General features: G+C 35.6%; 1 protein-coding gene across 1 annotated transcript; it reads left to right on the top strand.

Moving 5' to 3' along the window:
• Window positions 1–211: 211 nt before the first annotated feature.
• Window positions 212–16,918, top strand: CAPZA2 (capping actin protein of muscle Z-line subunit alpha 2). Its single transcript, XM_068401170.1, is given in 9 exon segments — window positions 212–320; window positions 1,596–1,647; window positions 2,364–2,427; window positions 2,924–3,130; window positions 4,317–4,396; window positions 7,195–7,273; window positions 10,898–10,969; window positions 13,540–13,602; window positions 14,508–16,918. Coding segments are annotated over 9 exon segments (867 nt in total). The 3' UTR covers window positions 14,649–16,918.
• The last annotated feature ends 1,897 nt before the right edge of the window (window positions 16,919–18,815 follow it).

The following is an 18,815-nucleotide window of genomic DNA, read 5'->3' as shown; positions in this document are numbered from 1 at the left end:
AATACAAAACATGAGTGACTCAATTTCTCTATCTGCTTCCATCACATATAATCTCCTCTATTCTGTTTGAAGAGGTGGAACTTTATATTCTGTGTTTCTAACAAAGACAGAGTAGTTTAAATAACGTGAACAAATATATGAAACAGTGGGAGTTGTACAATTTCATGTCTGGGTATTAAAGCTATACAATGCATGATTGATTTGAATAGGAATGAATACAAGTATATAAAACCACATAATTATTTTTGTATTTAAGGTGCGTATAGCAGCAAAATTCATAATTCATGCTCCTCCTGGGGAATTCAATGAGGTGTTCAATGGTGAGTATCTGTCTACTCTTCCCTTTAATTTAAGGCATCTATATCCAAAATTGCATTGCCAGTTACTCTCCTGGATTTCATGTAGCTTATATTTTGGCAGCTCACTTGATGTAAGAGCTGGTTTTGTAGCTTGGCATAAGAAGCTTTCCAGTCACAAGACAGCTTGGAGTTTAAATGCAAAAGGAGGAAAGTACCACTTTTCTTTGTGATGTGAGAATGAGCTTTCTTTCTGTTTTTAATCAGTCATGAATTAACAGTTGCTAGGGTTTTTGTTTAGAAGACACATGTACTCTTTTTTTTTTCAGTCTTTGATAGAGAGTTACGTTTTTCAGCAGAAATTAAACTAGCTGAAATTAAAATGGCCTTTTTTTTAAGAAGGAATATCATTACAAATACTTAACCTTGAATATACAAAGGACTACTGCTTAATGCCAATTGTGGAAAGAATATTAGTCTTCTCCAGCATTTTTAACCCTTTAATTCTGGGCATGCTTCATTTTACTGAGCGTATTGGTAAGCTGAAAGGAAACTTGAAATTAGCTTCTCTCAACTATTGTTGCCTGAACTTTGCCTAAGATGTTATTTTCCTTTAAAAATCATTGTGTTTGTCTTGCATCAAGATAAGTGGGCGTACATATCATGTAAGAGGGCATACATCTTGTAGCTGTAGTTTAAAAATAGCTCTGGTGCCATTTAAGTAAAAAAAATAGGTTTAGTATACTAAACTTTTAGTCAGTGTCAGGCTGGAGAGAGCATAAATTTGTTAAAGAATGAAATGTTTTTAGAAGTACCTTGTTCCTCAGTTAAACTGTGACCAGCTGATTACTAAGTGTCGAGAGCAAAAATGGTAAGGCTTAGAAAAAAAAAGTACAACACATACCATATTAGCATCATCAAAATACACTAACCACTACCATCAATACAGGGTGAGGAATTTGGTAGTTTACATCTTAAAAGTGAACTCTTGAATCCTCTGCTGTTCTCATTCAGAACTTCTCTAGTTTGACAGATTCTTAGAGCTGTCGGACAGCCTGTAGAATATGGCTTCTATCTGCTTACCAGATTGTGTTGGAAGGGATCCATTTCCATACTACTCTTCTCGTTTTGTTCAGTCAAAATTATGAAATATGAAGCAATAAATTTCCTACCTAGTAATCTCTGTGGGTATGCAATGTTTGGGGTTTTTTGTTTTCTACAGTCTGTTAACATTTGTTACCTGACTGAAACAAGTTTCTGAGTTAACTGTACTTTTATGTTGTAAATGTCTCCTTTCAGATGTTCGGTTGCTGCTTAATAATGACAATCTTCTCAGGGAAGGAGCAGCCCAGTAAGTACCAGATGCCACATACTCAGTTGCATAAAAGCAAGATGTTTTTCAGTAAGACTTTCACTGTCAGTAAGTGATTCGTTTAAAAAGATGTGTGCTTGGCAAGTAAAAACTTATTATGTGTGTTGTGCATCTTTGCTCAAGATTAAATTCTTGGCAGAGGAGAGATCTGTATTGTATCCTAATGATTAGAGCAACTGTTTTGGAAATGGGTGACCTGGATTTTGGAACTAGTCTCCACCTTTTTGGATTTCATTTTCTGTTTCTTGGTAGATGTTATAGGCACTGAACATCTGTAAGATACTGCTTCCTTAGACCCTACTTTTTTATCAAAACATTATGCCTACTGTATTTTGTGCCAAAATTAGTTTCATCTGTAAGAATGGAGATGTCTGGCTTAGTGGGTTGGACCCCTGAGGAATTTAAACTTTATCTGTTTCTCCAGTTTCTGTGGGTTACCATAAAGCTCATGTGTTTGTCTATAGCAGGTTACTTTTGAACACAAATCATTGTGTAATGGTGGTTGGAATCTGTAATACGAGCACTGAATGAACCAAAGTGATTCCAAGAGTTCGGGCTTGCTAGATAATGAAGTATTGATATAATTTTTTGATGCATCATTGCCCAGGTTCTTAGCTATTATTTAAACCTCTTACAGCTACTAAGGAAAAAGATTGTGCTTGATGCAGGCTTTTGGTGTTTTTCTTCTCTTGTAGTGCATTTGCACAGTACAACTTGGACCAGTTTACTCCAGTAAAAATTGACGGTTACGATGAACAGGTATGAATACCATGAAATACTTGCAGTGTTCCTTAAGCTGTTAAAGACGTTCTGGTATTGGAACATATCTTGGCAAGAAAATGGAAAGAAATGTGTCTTCCTTGCCAAAATATAGAGATTGTAGTACCAGTTCCATAAGCTAATCATTTAGGGCATCTAAAGACCTTGAAATTTCATTCTGTGTTGTTGTCCGGAATTCAGTCAGACCTGATTTGGAGCTGTAAAACAATTTGCTCCATCTTTAGTACTAAAATACATGAATTTCTTTATTGCATTGTTTGTTGCAGTAAGAGGGTAAGATTCAGGATTTTTTTTTTTGGAGTCAGTGTGTCATGTTAGCCTTATCCTCTCTTGCTATATGCATATTTTGTTTAAAATGTGAGTATTTGGATGTGAGTAAGCTCCAGTTAAATGTAGGATATAATTAGATTTGGCATGGCATTTTTTTTCTCTTTATTCAATAGCAAATGTTATTAACTAAAATTTTATAATACAGGTTTTGATAACAGAACATGGTGATTTGGGAAATGGAAAATTTTTGGATCCGAAGAACAAGATCTCTTTTAAATTTGATCACTTAAGAAAGGAGGCTACTGATCCTAGACCACACGAAGTTGAAAATGCCATAGAATCCTGGAGAAATTCAGTTGAAACAGCAATGAAAGCATATGTGAAAGAACACTACCCAAATGGTGTCTGCACAGTAAGTATTAAACTATATGACCACAGTACCACTACAGATAGAAATCTAAAATAAAAGTGTAACTCTTTGTAAACCAGGAAGATAGGCAGTTTCAACTGTAAAGAATTTAGTCCTGTCAGGGGTTCATACAGGGAAATGAGGGAAAGCTTCAGAAGTTTAATGTTTCAGCTATTGGATTACTAGTGGGTGGTTACTGCAGGTCATAGTGAAGACTTAACTCTCAGTTCTGAAGAATTTTTATTTAAATTTCTTAAAGCATTAGGACCTTCTGTAGAGTACTGCAGGTTGATCCCATTGATCCTGGCTACCTGGCTGATTACTTTAAAAAAACAGACAAACAAAAAAAATAAGATCCATAACATACGAATGTCTGTCTTGGCTTCGTTTACTGACAAAACTGTCAGTAAAACAAACTATTTTCTCTCCGTCACATCTCCTGTATATCAAAATGCTATATTCTTACCACCAGAATCAGTGGCTTCTTATGACTTCTTAAAATAAAACGTCTCACTCTGGACCGAAATAGCATTCATTTGCTGTTAGCAGCCCTATGACTATTTAAAGTTCAGGAAACTGATCTAACGATAGCTGTCCTGTGGTTTGTATTAACTAGATGGAAAAATTAACCAGCAAAAACAAAAAAAATCAGTTGCTGAGTTAACAAGTTTGAATTGGATTCCCAGGCAGTCAGATGAGTTCCAGCTTCTGTAAAGGAAACCACATTGCATGTTCATTGAGATTGTTTTTAGTAGTATTTGATTTTAGGGGATAAAGCAGAACAGAGGACCAAAACGAAGCTTTTAATCACCTTTTTGCTAGGCTTAAATCGTCATTTAGTTGTAGAATAACTGGTATCTGAAACCCAGCTGGTAATATATATTGTCACAGCAGCCACTGCTATAGGCTTAAAATTCCTACAGTTGCAGAAAAATGAGTTCATAGTATGTAAAATTTCAGTTAAGATGCTTGACCTCCAGATTTTCTGATCTTAAATTTTTATGTGTTGTAATATACACTTTAATGTTTCATGTATTGAATATTATGTAAGAACCATAGTGGTTATAAAATTAAATTTTACAGTTTATGTAACAACAATAGAAGTAAATATTTCTAAGTAGTCTGAGCAAGGCAGATACTGCAACTTTAACTCTGGGGTGGTTTGTTTGTTTTTTTGTTTCTAATTAAGGTATATGGTAAAACAATTGATGGACAGCAGACCATTATTGCATGCATAGAGAGCCATCAGTTCCAAGCAAAAAATTTTTGGTAAGTTTCTGTATGGGTACAAATACAGTAAAATACAGCAAACAATAACTGCACTAGTGCCATTACACTGATAATCCTTAGTTCAGAAAAGGAGGTGCATGCACATCTTGTGTGTGACTTTTTTTTTTTCCACTCCACTCCAAGTTTTCCTGCCAAAACTATGTAGAAATCTCTTCCTTTGTTGTAAGTAAAATGGCAGACTACATGTCTGCATCTCCTCTGCAGAACTTCGGGAACTTCTACAATTCCTTATGACTCTTCCAGTTTTATCACAGTGGCACCGATACCCACGCCTGTGTTCCCTAATACAGTTGCTTCTGCTTGTGTTTCTTCCTTTGTGACAGAGTAAAACCAGCTGCTTCTAGTTTACATGTCTTGGAGAAAGAAGGTGACCAAATATTAATTTACTGTAGGACTTTAATAATTAATGTTTGGGTGAGGTAGATAAAGGTGATCTTGGATGAAATGAGCTTTTATAAACTGCAGCTTGTTTTTTTTTCTGTACTTGGTTGAAAGATGTTGTCCACAGTCTGGAGTCAACTTTGGATAGCTCCTTGCAGGAAACTGGCCAGAGTTGAGATACATATCACAGTATCGGAACTGGGTTAAGCAAGTATCTCCTAAAGATAGCTAATATATGCAGTTGTCTGAAGAAATGCATTTCATTATTATTTTATTTGCTATTTTGCATCTGCTTGAAATTATATTTAGTAATCCCATGGGTAATGAAATTTTTGTTTTCTGATGCTGAAGGTGAATATTACATATACATAGTAATTTCAGCATGTGTCTGTATCAGTTAAATGATTTGCCCAGTATACTGTTCCTTAGATTTTAATTGAATTTGCACAGTTAATAAATAATTTTTCCTACTGACTTAAACTTTACTAGTTCAGTCTGCATGTTCTACATCAATTTTAAAAGTAGCTTGAAATAATACTGATTTTCCTTTTAGTTTGGAAGTATGAATGAATTTTGGTATTGCAAATAGTTACTTTAATATTTAGAGTCTTTATATTAAAGAACAATAGATATGCAACAACTTTTTATAGATGGAGAAAATCTTTCTTGAAAGTTTTCTCTAATGAAGTTATGGTCAGACATCTATGGATAAATATTGACCATGTTTCAAAGAGTTTTACATGGGGATAGTCAGACTAATTCTCATTTTTAGCGAGTTTTAATAAATGCATATTGGTTTGGGGGATTTGGAGATGGAGGAATAGATTCAAGGTTAACCAGGCTCCTCAGTTGTCCAGCCCAAGCCACAGCCAGTGTTTGTTCTCAACATGTCCCAGCTTTTTAGGCATTTGGAAGGCTGGCAGCCTACCGTGAAAGCAAGTTTCTTGGATGACAGAAAACCAATACATGCCAAAGAAAAATGTTCTATGAATTTCTGAAATACTATCAACATAGTAGGATAGATGGTTTATTAAAGAATGTGAAAGAAAAGGAAGGACAGTTAATATCTTAGGCAACATCTTAAGTCGGCAGAGGTAAATAAAGTGATGACATATTATTTTTAACTTAGAGAATTTCCTACAGAAGGATCCTTCTGAATCTGAACTCTTTTCTTTGAATAGCATCTTAAGGACAAAAAAGATATCCCAGAGTGGAAACATTGTGGTCATCTTAACTTCAAGGACCGAAGTGACTAAGAAGCAAACAAATCTGTTAGCTAGTCATTGAATCTTATGCGTCTAAAACCTCATATTGTACCTAAAATGTAGCTCAGCACGTAAGCTTTTCTCTAACTAATGGGTCAGTCTTAAGGCTACCAGGAATATTAGTGTCACTGAGTTGGGTTGCCCTTTCAGTTTTCTTAGAGATGCCAACAAGCTTCTGAATTGCCTTAGCCTGAATTTTCAGTGATAATCTATAATTTGGATATTGTCTGAAATAATAACCAATGGCTTTATAATTGAGTTAACATTGTTAGTATCTAAGATGTGTCAATATAGATCCATTAGGAGATGTTAGTCTTAGTCTTTATCTCTTTCTCTCCCCTTGTTGAATGCACTGGAATCTACACCTAACATTAGTAGGATTAGAACTTATAGTATCAACTTTCTTTACTTCTTTAAGTGCAAAGGAGAAATTGAGAGACAGCCGCAGTCCATTCTAAATATAGCTTTAATGTACTAACCTTCTAATCAACTAACCTCGTAACTAAATAAGAAAATGTCTAGTCTACAGGAAAGAAATCAGGTGAAACTACAATCTCCCCATACTGTTCTCCAGATGTTTGAAACTCCCTTTATGCAATTTGGCAAGAATATTGAATTTGTGGAAGGAAACTGGAAGGAAATAGTTGTCCTGGAACAGAAATGCTAGAAGAACTGAAAGGCCTAGCTACAGTTCAGCATAGCAGAAAGTCTTGCTACTTTAATGTTCCTTCCATTCAGGCTTTTCATAGCCTGATGTGAAGTGTGACTTTGGCTGATTCAGCAAGTCGTCCAGGTCCCAGAAACAAAATATTGACTATGTATACCTAATTAGTAATAAAGGAGGGAAAGAACATTGGAGGCTTTAGGTATTTTGAGAAATTAAGTCCTACTGGTAAAAGGTCCTTACTAATAAATCTCCTTGGTCTACATCCAAAACTGAGGGTAAATATTTTGGGAAACTGTTCTCTTCTTGACTGCTTACAGGGCTGAATCTTTAGGGATTGTGCATGTGTAGCTGCACAGCATATTTCATTCTCTGTTTTCCTTTGACTATCAGTTTTATGTTGTGGGGTTTTTTTTTTTTCTTAACCAGTGGGGTGACATGTGATTTCTATTCTATTTTTTTTAAAGGAATGGCCGTTGGAGGTCAGAATGGAAGTTTACAATCACCCCTTCAACCACTCAAGTGGCTGGCATCTTGAAAATTCAGGTATGCTTATCTCAAACTGTGTCCTGATCAGTAAAGTCTCCAGTTATTATCAAGAGAGACTCAGGCCAGCGTATGAAGTATTCTACGAGAATTTGGAGACCCAAGAAGCAAAGCAGAGATGCCCATTCAGTTAAGTGTTATCGACTTAACTGCGTATTTACGTAATCCTTACAAACACAAAATACATTTAATGTAATGATTCAGAAGGCTTCAGAAGGTGTATTCACCTCGGCTAGGCATATACCTCTTTGGTTTCCTGTTTCTTGAATTTGCAGTGGCACAAGCCTTTCCTGAGGGTAGGCCCTTTCTGAAGTAGAACTTTTTTTCTTTTTAGCTGATAATAGCAGGTTTTTTTCATGTTACCTGCCCTGTTGTTCAGAAAGGTGGGAACCTTTGATTTCTGTCATTCTACCATCTGAAATTTTTGAATCTGGGTCTCCTTCATTCAGAATTTGCCCTTCCTGTTGGCTTTAGGGCATTCAGAAAGGAGATACTGTCCAAGCAGGAATGCAGAAATCTTGAGACCAAAGGAAGTCTGACTGTCATGTGGTAGGCAGGGGGACTTGACTTCTTGGATTGGTTCCCTGGAATGTGTACACATATTTCGCAGGAGTTTATTAAAACAATTCTGGGATCAGGGACTAGAATCTTAGTGCAGTCTGGCTTTCAGTTGTAGTACCTTATTATTTTTTACAAGATATAGAGTCAAGTTCTCTTTTCCTGCTTTTTTTTGTGCCCCCATGAGTTTTGTACTTCCTCACCTCTCAGTGACTTGACTTCATAAGGAAGATGCAGTGGAATGTTTTTCTAGCCATAGCCTGAGGATGTTAGAATGTTATTTTAGGATGTGGTAGATGTATTCAGATCCACCCGAGCAGGGGGCCTGCATCTGATTTCCCATTCTGGGGCAAATTCTATAACAACTGGAATGATAGTCAGAACGTGGACAGCTATTATTATGTTGTCAGATCAAGATGGTCATGGTAAGCACCCTAAATAACTTATAGGCTTCTCAAGACTTTGGGAGAATCTGAGTAAGCTGTTGCTTAAATCCAGCTTGCACCAGAACAGGCATTTTCTCCACAGCATTCACTTTTGGTTAAATGTCTTAAGAGATTTTCCAGAACAAGCAGGCAGTTGTCTACCTAATTCTGGGAAAGGTTAGTCCAGTAGCCTAGAAAATAGCCTGAATAGGGAATTTAGTCAGGTTTTAATCAGCATCTCAATTTGGGCACCAGCTGACTTTGTCTTTTATTACTATTTCACATAATTAATCAAGATATTACTTACTTTCATTAAAGTCTGTGTTTTGGGGAGTGATGAAAAGTTTTACTTTTTTTGCTTGTATAGAAGCTACTTGTTTCACCAAGGAATTCTGAACTCAGTTTCAAATTTTTAGAAATTGTGTACAATTTCTTCAATGTATATGGGAGTGCTCCCCCTTCCTCTCTCAAAACAGACAAAAAAGCACTTTAATTTTTTTTGAGGAGCAGAATAATTTTCTAGAATATGAACTCACTACAACATTAGTGAAGTTTCAGAGTACTGAAATTTCAGTGTGATTTGCAGAATCTTTATGACAGCAATACAGCCATTGCCCTGTTTCTGATAAGACCTTTTACAAATATGTTGGGGAAAATTGCAGCATCACCTGCTCTCTTCAGGTGTCTTCAGTATTTTTAAGGTCACTTGCGCAATTTCTTCACTTTTTAAAATTCTGTTACTGAATTTTAAAATAGGAGATTCTCAACTGTCTTAATATCTTCCATTGTTTCATTTTCTTTTTAATTATATGTAAGGGGAAAACTACAACAGCAGTGTCTTTTACTAAAACTAAGTCTTTGTGGTGCTTGACATGTTCCAACTGTGCATGGGAAACAACTGATAAGTGGACTGGTTACTAATTTTCTCTCTTAGATAGTTTTTCTCATCACTCCTTAGTTAACCGTTCCAAGAGGTTCTGTTCATAAACGTCATCCTTCCTGTAGTCTTCTGAACCCAGACCTAGCATTGTAGAAGGTTGTCAGCAGTGAGGTATAGCACAGAACAGTTACTTCTCCTACTTTGTATAAGATATAACACATCCCGGAATTAGATTTGACTCTTCATCCCTGTTAAGTTTTTAGGCCTGAATATTTGCCAAGAATGTGACTCAGTGAGACAGATAAGATGTTCGTGCTGATGTTGGCCTCAGAGCACAGGGGAGGTTTGGGTCCTCTGCAGTGGATTGTGGCAGTTCTGGTGTTTCATTGGGAGGTCTCAGAATTTTGCACTGAGTAAGCACTTCTCATCTTTTAGGAACTAGATTGAAAAAGGCACCCAGAAATCTCTGTTTTGAAAAGAAGCTTATTTTGTGGTTAGGATGATACCTTTTGTTGAAAAACAAGTATTTGACAATAAGCAAAATAATAATGTAAGGTGAATCATAGGAAATAGTGTTTTCCTCATATAGGAAATCTTTCTTTTGCTTGGGTGTAGCTGTCTTACTCTGTCATGTTTTCTCTATTGTTTTTTATAAAATTGAAGGTCTCTTGCACACATCATGATCATAATATGTATTAATTTGTAGTATTGTGCATTAATCTCCAAATTAAAATGTTATCTTGCCTAATAGGGTGAGACACAAATGCCTCAGTTCCTCATAACATCAGCTACGTTGACTGTGTTGACTTTACCAAAATTATAAAAAAATCTTTAAAGATACCTGTTTAAATGTCAGTGAGCTGCATAACTCTTCTGTATCAGTTATTGTGAACAATTACATGTAACTTTATATATGCTTCCTATTTTTTTAAGTTTTCCAACAGTTGCATTAGAAACTGAATGTTTTCAGATCCTTCCCAACCGCATGTAAAAGTACTAAAGTTAACTTGGGTAGAGTTTCACCGGTCTCCTCCTCCTGCAATATAATCAAGGAAGCTGTTCTGTAGATACAACACTTCAAGAGTAAACGGATTTCATTCTGCTTTGCTATCTAACCTGGGCAAACTTTGTCCCAAAGAGCTCCTTTGTCTAGATAAATACCAGCTTTTGTTATGAGCCATATCTAATAGAGGAAAATATCAAAACCAGGCAGATCTAGAAAGGGAAGCTTAATGTTGCACTGTCCCTAGAAAACAGTTTGGGTGAAGCAGAAAACAACTTCACAGTATCCTGAAGCCTTGCCAAAACTGTTCTCATTTTAAATATATCTTTATCATTTCAAGAGTTTCTAGTAAGGTCACATAAATAGTATGTCGTCGTCTTCACGGTGGTAAGCAAAACCTTGGTTTAGTGGTGGTCTCAGCAGTGTTAGGTTTACAGTTGGACTCGATCTTAAAGGTCTTTTCCAACCTAAATGATCCTATGGTTGTATGATTCTAAACTTCTTTGCATGAAATACTACTTAAGGCACATCGACACAAAAATGTTTCCAGAGTAGCTTCTTTACTATTCCCCCTCAAAAATACTTAAATTCTACAACATTTTGGTTTTCCCGTTTTTGTTGTTCTGTAACGTTTTCTGTGTGTTTTTGTTTGATTCGTATAGGTTTGTTATTATGATAAATACTACAATACTTTGATCTTCCTGTATGTTGTTGGTCTGTAACATTTAATATGAGGTTCTTTGTTTAATTTTCTGTAGGTTCACTATTATGAAGATGGTAATGTTCAGCTGGTGAGCCATAAAGATATACAAGATTCCCTAACAGTGTCTGTAAGTGAACTTCAAAGACCTTAGTGTGTATATTGAAGTGTCTTTTTAATTTAAAAAGAGAAGCAAGTTTAAAAAAAACTCAGAAATTTGGAAGCTAGTTTACTCTTCTGCATGAATGGGAATTAATGTTCTAATTTATAAATATTTTGTATGTAATACTACTTCTACTTAACATGTAATTACTGTTAAAAAAAAAAACCTTAAATTAATGTATGCTTGCATGTGGCTTATATAAGCTAAATTAACTTTGATTGTAAAGCTTTAATTAGCTTGCTATCAGTCTTTCTGCACTCTGTTGTATTTAAACTTTGGTCTGCAGAGTGACCTGTAAAATTAATTTTTGACTGTGAAAGAGGTTTGAGTTAAAATAACCCACTTAAGTAGTATAATCTCTAGGAGATTGCCTCCTTTGCTCACTGGGAGAAGACCAATATGCTAAAATTAGTAAACAAATGCTACCAGTTGAGAAGCAATAGTGGGTGTTCTCCCTTCATTTCCACCCTGTATGTAACTGGTGCTGTCAGCATCTTGCTTTTCTATACAAAAAGCCCTTTCAGAGATGCTTTAGCATGAGAATATAACACACTTTATATTTAAAGCATCATTTTTTCAACTTCTTTCCAAATGGATCATTATAGTAATGAGGAGTAGACAGTAGAAATAAAAATTGTTTGGAAATAATACCAGATGTATCCATGAAGAGTTGGTAATGTTGCAACAGGAACTACTGCTGCTTTTGAAATAATGCTCCTCTTGCCTACTGGAGGTTGTGTTTATAAACAGCAAGATTTTCTGTTGGCGTGTTCTTTAATAAAACTTAAGCAAGTGCAGTTAAACTGGCAACGGGAAATTGTAAAAGTGAACAGTAGAAGTACTTTAATGATAATGACTAGTAGTGACCAATTTGGCTCAAAAGCTCAATTCATCAATAAAGAACACTGTTTGTTAATATAAAGCAAGGCTTGTTGGCTTTTCAATTGCAATAGCACCATAAAGAATGGGGGATTGTGGTGCCAACTGATAACGCTTCTGGAGCTGTAGATATAAAATTCCTTTTGACCCACTGAGCAAAGGGATCTGTTTAGTCCTTCATTCAACTAAGAGTTGCTGCAGGGAAGATCATGTGGAAGAAGTTCTCCTTTCAACAGCTTTTCCTTCACTTTCTGTTGGGAAGAAACTTAATCCTGTTCTGCAGTTTAGTAAAGTGGCAGAAGACTAATGAGTAGAAAAACATCTTTTACATAACTTGTTTTATCTCCTGCTAGAACAAAAGAAGTATGCTGCTGGTTACCAATTTTTAGCCTTGGCTTTGAGTTTCGTAGAGGGCAGAGGCTGTACAGGTTCTTATTTCACACAGAAGGAATGGTAGGTAGGTTAAAAGGAGCCCCAACGACTCCTCTTTTTTGTAGCTTGGCAGAGAAGCAATTTTGTACCATCAATGGGCACAACTGAAATAAATGACTGAAGAGTTCTCTTGTTGCTAGAGCTATGAATAATTACGCTGAAGGTTACTTTCTTAGACCTAATTTTTCTCTGAGCCAAATAAGACCTCATATCCCTGAATTCTTCCTTTCATTAGCAGAGCCTTTGAAATCATTGCCTCAGTTCACTGAAAAGTCAAAACACTTTCATTTGTTCTACTTGGTCTCTACCTCCTCTTTCATCTCTTTCTGCAGTGTCCAGAAGTGCTTTCACAGCTGCTAGCTGCAGTTTCATTGAAACTCTGAACAGGTTGTAGTTGAAGCTGCCATAGCTTTCTCCCAGTCTTTGCCTTTGTAGGAACAAGGGATCACGTGGGGCAAGAACACTCCTATCTTTCAACAGCTTCTGCAAAGGCACCCTTAGGAATGTCTCCAACACCAAGTTGGAAGTTTGAAATTCATGAACCCTCACCTCCTTTCTGAGACTTCTTTCAAGCGCTTCAGCTAATTTGCCTCCAGATTGACTGACGGGTCATTTTTTATTTTTGAAACAAACACACACTTGCATACTTAAACGGGTTCTTGGCTTTGGGCCTCATCCTTATCAGTCATGATGAAATTTGGACACTGGGGTGTGTTGCACCTTATTTTTGCAAGATGTTTTTGGGGATGTTTTTAGATCAGGTATATAAAGGCTACTGTTTGTGTCAGATTAGTCTACAGATTCAGAATGTTTAGAGGTGAACAAATTTGTTTTGTTTTTTTTTGGTTCTATCATTATATGTACTTTGCATGTTTTTAGAGACTTGTGTGTGTGCATTGTCATATTTCCAAATGCTGATCTGTCCTACATGTCTTTTTATCATACCATAGAATTTTAAATCAAAATATTTTAGTAAGCTCCATGGTAATCTTTATGCTTGTTGCAGCTGGACTGTTTTTATTTTTTATATTATAATAATAATATAATAGTAATGTGACACATGCCTTTGGATGAACATTTTGTTCAGTTTTGGTTTAGCTACTAAGTGGTCATGTGTTCTCGTGGAGTCTACCTGACATCTCTCATAACTATAGGAATAAAACATAATCCAACTGGTCTTAGAATCATGCTGTACATCTGACCTAATTCAAATGCTCTTTTTCTAGAATGAAGCCCAGACAGCGAAAGAATTTATAAAAATCGTAGAGGCTGCAGAAAATGAATATCAGGTATGTTGGAAACAAACGTTATATCCTTACTCACATGTATAACGCTACCATATTCTTAACCAAAGCTAGTATTCTATAATAAGCAAGCTTTTGATATTAAGATAATGCAGTTCCATACAAATATAAATAGGTTACATGCTGCTATTAACTGTATCCTTCCTTTCCATACCTTCTGGTGATTGCACTCACCTACTTAATGTTACATTAGAAGTCATTTTTTTTGAGAGCAGAGAAGTCCCTAGCATGATCAAATATCAGATGTTAGTGCATTCCTTAAGTGGAATTTTTGTACAGATTCTGTTCAGAGGCTACTCTGTTGGACAGCTTTGCTAAATATGACTATAAGCATTATCCATTTCAATTAGTCATTTTAAAGTTAGAAAAGTATAACTGTTCTAGATATCCTCTGTAGACGTGGATTCACGTTCATTTAGGTCTTGAACATAAGGTAAATTTCAGACATCATGTTCTGTCAGTTTTTAAAAAAATGCTCTTTAATAAAAATTTACTAAGTATGTATCATATGCATTATATTCAAGTTCATACCATGTTGTGGACTGACTCTACCATCCACACAGGAAAAACAATGGAAGACTTTGGTCTGGAATTAATGATGTATGAGCTAACTCTGATGAGCACTTTGTTCATGCTGATGATTAACCACACTGTAGCTTGCTGAAACACCTCGGCTACAGCCAGGTTTATTGCATCTGTCTCACTAATTTTCTTCCCATAATTTCAATCTAGATCTAACACCTTTCCTTCATAAAATATTATTTTAATTTAGCATATTTTAATTAAGCCTGTTTAAGAGGTAACAGACTACTCAATCATTTAACTTTTTATATAGAATCCTGGTTCTGTTCTTCATGTGTCTTTGTTTTGTATGACTTTGTGTTTAACAGACTGCTATCAGTGAGAATTATCAGACTATGTCGGACACTACTTTCAAGGCCTTACGTCGACAATTGCCAGTTACCCGCACCAAGATTGACTGGAACAAGATCCTTAGCTATAAGATTGGAAAAGAGATGCAAAATGCTTAAAGTGAACGTTGCATGACTGGATCATTTTTTTTGTCCTTGTATACAAATAAAAATTATTACAAAAAAGTATTTGGAACTGTCAAATCACCCAGTCAGCATGGGCTTTTGCCATTGAAAATCACTGTAAGTAGTTTGGTTAGAGCACAAAGCTTAGCTAATTGACTTTTTTCCTTTTTCTTTCTTTTCAGAAGGTTGCAACTTCAATATAGCTGAATATCTTCCTGTAGAGTTTCTGTTGTACCTTTATTTTTTTATAATGAAGAGACCATGCCTTTAGTTTTCAATTACACATTAAGAATAGTTTGAAAAATATTTTTGCATATGATAACCCTTTCTCTTGCTTTCACGTGAAATGGACAACTTCCAAAATTTGCTGGATTCCTTGTGGAGATCAGTAATGTGCATTTCTAGGTCAAGGTCAACATGGAGTTAGCTGTAGGTGCTGTTTTTGAAATCATCTATTCTTTCCTTTTATGTAAAATTGGGAAAAGCATTTTCTGTATCGTTTAAGCCTTTCAGAATACTTATTTAGGTAGCTCTGTGGTAATAATTTTTTTTTTTTTTTTAAGAAAAGGCCAAGGTCTAACACTGTTTTAAGATTTTGAAATTAAATAAAAGTACTTATTTCAGAAATGCATTTAATGCTTTGTTTCTGACAGTTACTTAAATGAGCTCAAACTCCATCTGCCCTTGAGGTTTTTTTATCGTAAAGCCACAAATGTATTATAACAAGGCATATTGTAATATATATAATCCTGTACTCATTACTGTGTCTGTCAGTTTATTTTTTCTTGGGTTGAAATGTACTAAAATTCAATGTGACATTAAAATGCAAATTTTCTATTTATTTGCGTATCAGATTGCTTCCTGATAAAGCTTATTTTTGATGTTTCTATATATTTTTAAAACACTGCTTAAAACAGGCACAAACTTGTGGCCTGTTGACTATTCTCAGTGTATTTGGAGATTGTTGTAATATCATCATCCATTGTTTCCACCTGCATTTAAGAAACATCTGCATATGGAGGTCTACTTAGTAAACAGGTACCATTGAGCTTCATAATGGCTACAGCGGATGGAAGAAATTACAAGACCAAAACTAACACATTTATCTGGAGAGTACTTTCCTTGTCTGATATATCTGGTATTGAAAATGGACATTGGGTATTTAAAACCACACTTCATTACAAATGCTGTATAATACTTCTGTGAAATGCATAGATTTCATTTTTAATTGGATGAAAACCTGTTTTAAAATATGCTACCTAATTATATGCTCATGATAGAAAACTAAACAGCTTTTTTTTTTGTTTTTGGAAGGCAGGTATTTATGCACACTCCTAAACCAGTAAAGCTTACACAAAGGTTTTATATCTTTGTTTACAGCATGATTCAATTAATTACCTTAAGCTGTTAAGTTACAGCATAGGAAGAGAAATAGTCTAGACTTGTACTGAGTGAGTTTAAAAATGTACACACAAAAGTAGCTTACTGTTTGAATTGTAGTAGCAATACCCCTATGTTCTGTTCTTCAGTGCTCTCTTATAGAGGAGTGTAGAATTAAATGAAGTTTTTGAAATTGCTGCTACTTTACAGTACTAAGCTCTATAGTAGAAGAGTGAGTTTTGTTCTACCACAGTCTTCCTGGAGAGTTGCCCACTTAATTGTCTTCGTAAATCAGCTATTGAACCGTGTTGTTCTTTAAAAGAAGGCTTATAAAAGCTATATATGAGCTAATACCAGATGCTGAGTCACTGTCAAGTCAGTCTGTCAATCTTAACTAAGATCTTGAATACAAACCTTGTTTGAAGAATTTCTTCAATGTATTTAAGAACAAGCTGAAAATAAAAAGACAATGAACGGACAGTTAGGAGAATTGTTAATGGGCAACAATGGTGCAAATCAGTTTTCTAGCTGTTAGAATATTGCGTGATGACCGGAATCAGCACTGGCCAAAAGTCAGAATGCTATTTTTCTTACCTGAAATAAAAAGCTAGTTTTAAATATATTCCTAATAAAGAGGTATTTTACTGTGAAGTACTCTGTTACTGTGTTTCCCTCACTGTTTATTCAGTCCTGTGATAGTCTTAATTCCTTATCTTCAAAGAAAAGCATCCTAGAGGTTTAATTCTATCAGTAGGGTGACATAAGTAGATTTGTATTACTTACATTTTTTCCTGTTGTGTTAATTTTTAGTTTGTGAGATAATTTTACACCTTGAACATCAAATTCATGAAGTTATAGCTTCAATAAAGCAATTTATAAGTAAATCAACTATTCTGTTACTTTTTCGAGATGGTATGCTGTATCGTATTTAGGGGTAATGACTCCCCTCATGAAGCTGACCCAAGTATCAGCTGAGGCACATGGCACATTTGGAGTTCTTGATTTCTCTCAAAATTTTGGATGTTATTTGCCTTTTTTTTTTTTTTCCTACTTCTACCCCTTTTAAATTGGAGAACTTTAGAGCTTGCTTGGTAAGCTTTAGGGTATTTTGTGTAGGTAAAGCACTTTCTCTGAGAATTTTGCTGTGGCAATTGTCTTAATGTGAATTACTATTTGTTTATATTCTATTTTTAAATATAAAGATAAGCTTTGTATTGTGGAATGTTGATGTACTAGACATTATAGCTTGTAATGTGGACTTGTAAAATGCTTGTGTTTATGAAGTGTATGACATCACGTGCATCTCAGTGCTCCTTTGTACAAAGGAATTTTTAACATATGCAAGTAAGCAATTGTTCTTTCTGAACATGTGCAACAGGAGTGACAATTCTGCTTTCAAGTTTGCCTGAGTAGCCCCTTTTTTGTATGTCTGTCTTAATTCATACTGCAGGTAGAATGAAACTTTAAAGTCATTGTAATTTTGGTTTCATCGCTATTGCTTCTTATGCTCTACATGCTGAGAGCAATTCTGCCAGCTGGTTCTGTTGGGAGCACTGCAACGCAGCTCATTAGTAAATGGTCATTCAGCCCAGGGTCAAAAGTATTGTATGAGACTGAACATCCTAACAGATGTGTTCTCTTTAGGGGATGACTCTGGTCACATCTATGGCAGTGATGTAGTTTCTGTAGTTTGGAAGTAAATGCCCCTCTTATCCCCACTTGCCACATACTGTTTTGGCTGACAAAGCAGTTTTGGTGCCCTTGAGTTTACTTCCTGCGGGAGAAATCTGAACTGGGAACTGTGCTCTGGCTGTGCACCGAATGCCCTCCAGCTCCTAACCATGACGTGAGTCCATAGCAATGGTTTCCTTCAGGCAGCTGGAAACCACCTATGCGTTGAGGATGTCTGGAGGATCAGACTAAACCTGGCCTTCAAATTTCCAGACTGTATATGCTGTAGATATAGAGGTTTAACATCAACTGGTTGATTCTATGGGTTCACTCCTATCATACTGAATTACTTGCTGACACAGACATAGCTTCTGCCGCATTCGTTTCCTGGAAAGACTGAAACTGTTCTTCCTCTGATGCAACTGTAAGCTAGGTTTAGATTAAACTTAGTTTGTTCATAACTTTGAAGTGTCAATTTCTGTGTGATAGTGTCAACTCTGAACTTTTTTTTTTGAAGGGGAAAATTTGCATCAGATTTAAACAAAAAAGACAATTGTTTTTCCACAGCTAAAGGAAGGGAACTGTAAATATGTACTTTATTCCTTCTGTGAAAATGAATGCTTAATACTTGGTAGGTTTTCTTATTAGCAATATTTTCTGCTGTTACTGTGATTGGCTTAACTGTAACAGGTATTGCTCAGCATGATATTATCCATGTGCTCATCACAAGAGGGGATAAGAGCAGCAATTGTTGCCTTAAAGGATACATTCTGTAAACACGTTTAGACTTCTGTGTGCATCTTTTCCTTGCAAATCAATAAAGTTGTGCAGGGGGAAATGTTATGTTTATTCCTCATAAGCCAAGAGGAGCATATAGGGACTTTTGCCTGACTAGCTATAGTTTGAAATAACTTCAGATCTGAATCAACTTCCAGCTTACAGGGTTGTAAATGCGCCTGCTGAAGTAGTGGTTGGTTTGGGGGGACACCACCACATGCTAATAATGACTTGTAGTAAATACTCATTTCAGTTTTGTATTTCAGTGTGCTTAATATTTTTCAATATCAAGTGTCTGCTGAATACAGCAACTATAGGTATTAGTGGAAGAAT

Source organism: Nyctibius grandis, chromosome 5, assembly GCF_013368605.1.
Source record: "Nyctibius grandis isolate bNycGra1 chromosome 5, bNycGra1.pri, whole genome shotgun sequence".
NCBI lineage: Eukaryota > Metazoa > Chordata > Aves > Nyctibiiformes > Nyctibiidae > Nyctibius > Nyctibius grandis.
Note: the sequence above shows the minus strand (reverse complement) of the source record. Positions and strands in the feature narration are given on the sequence as shown.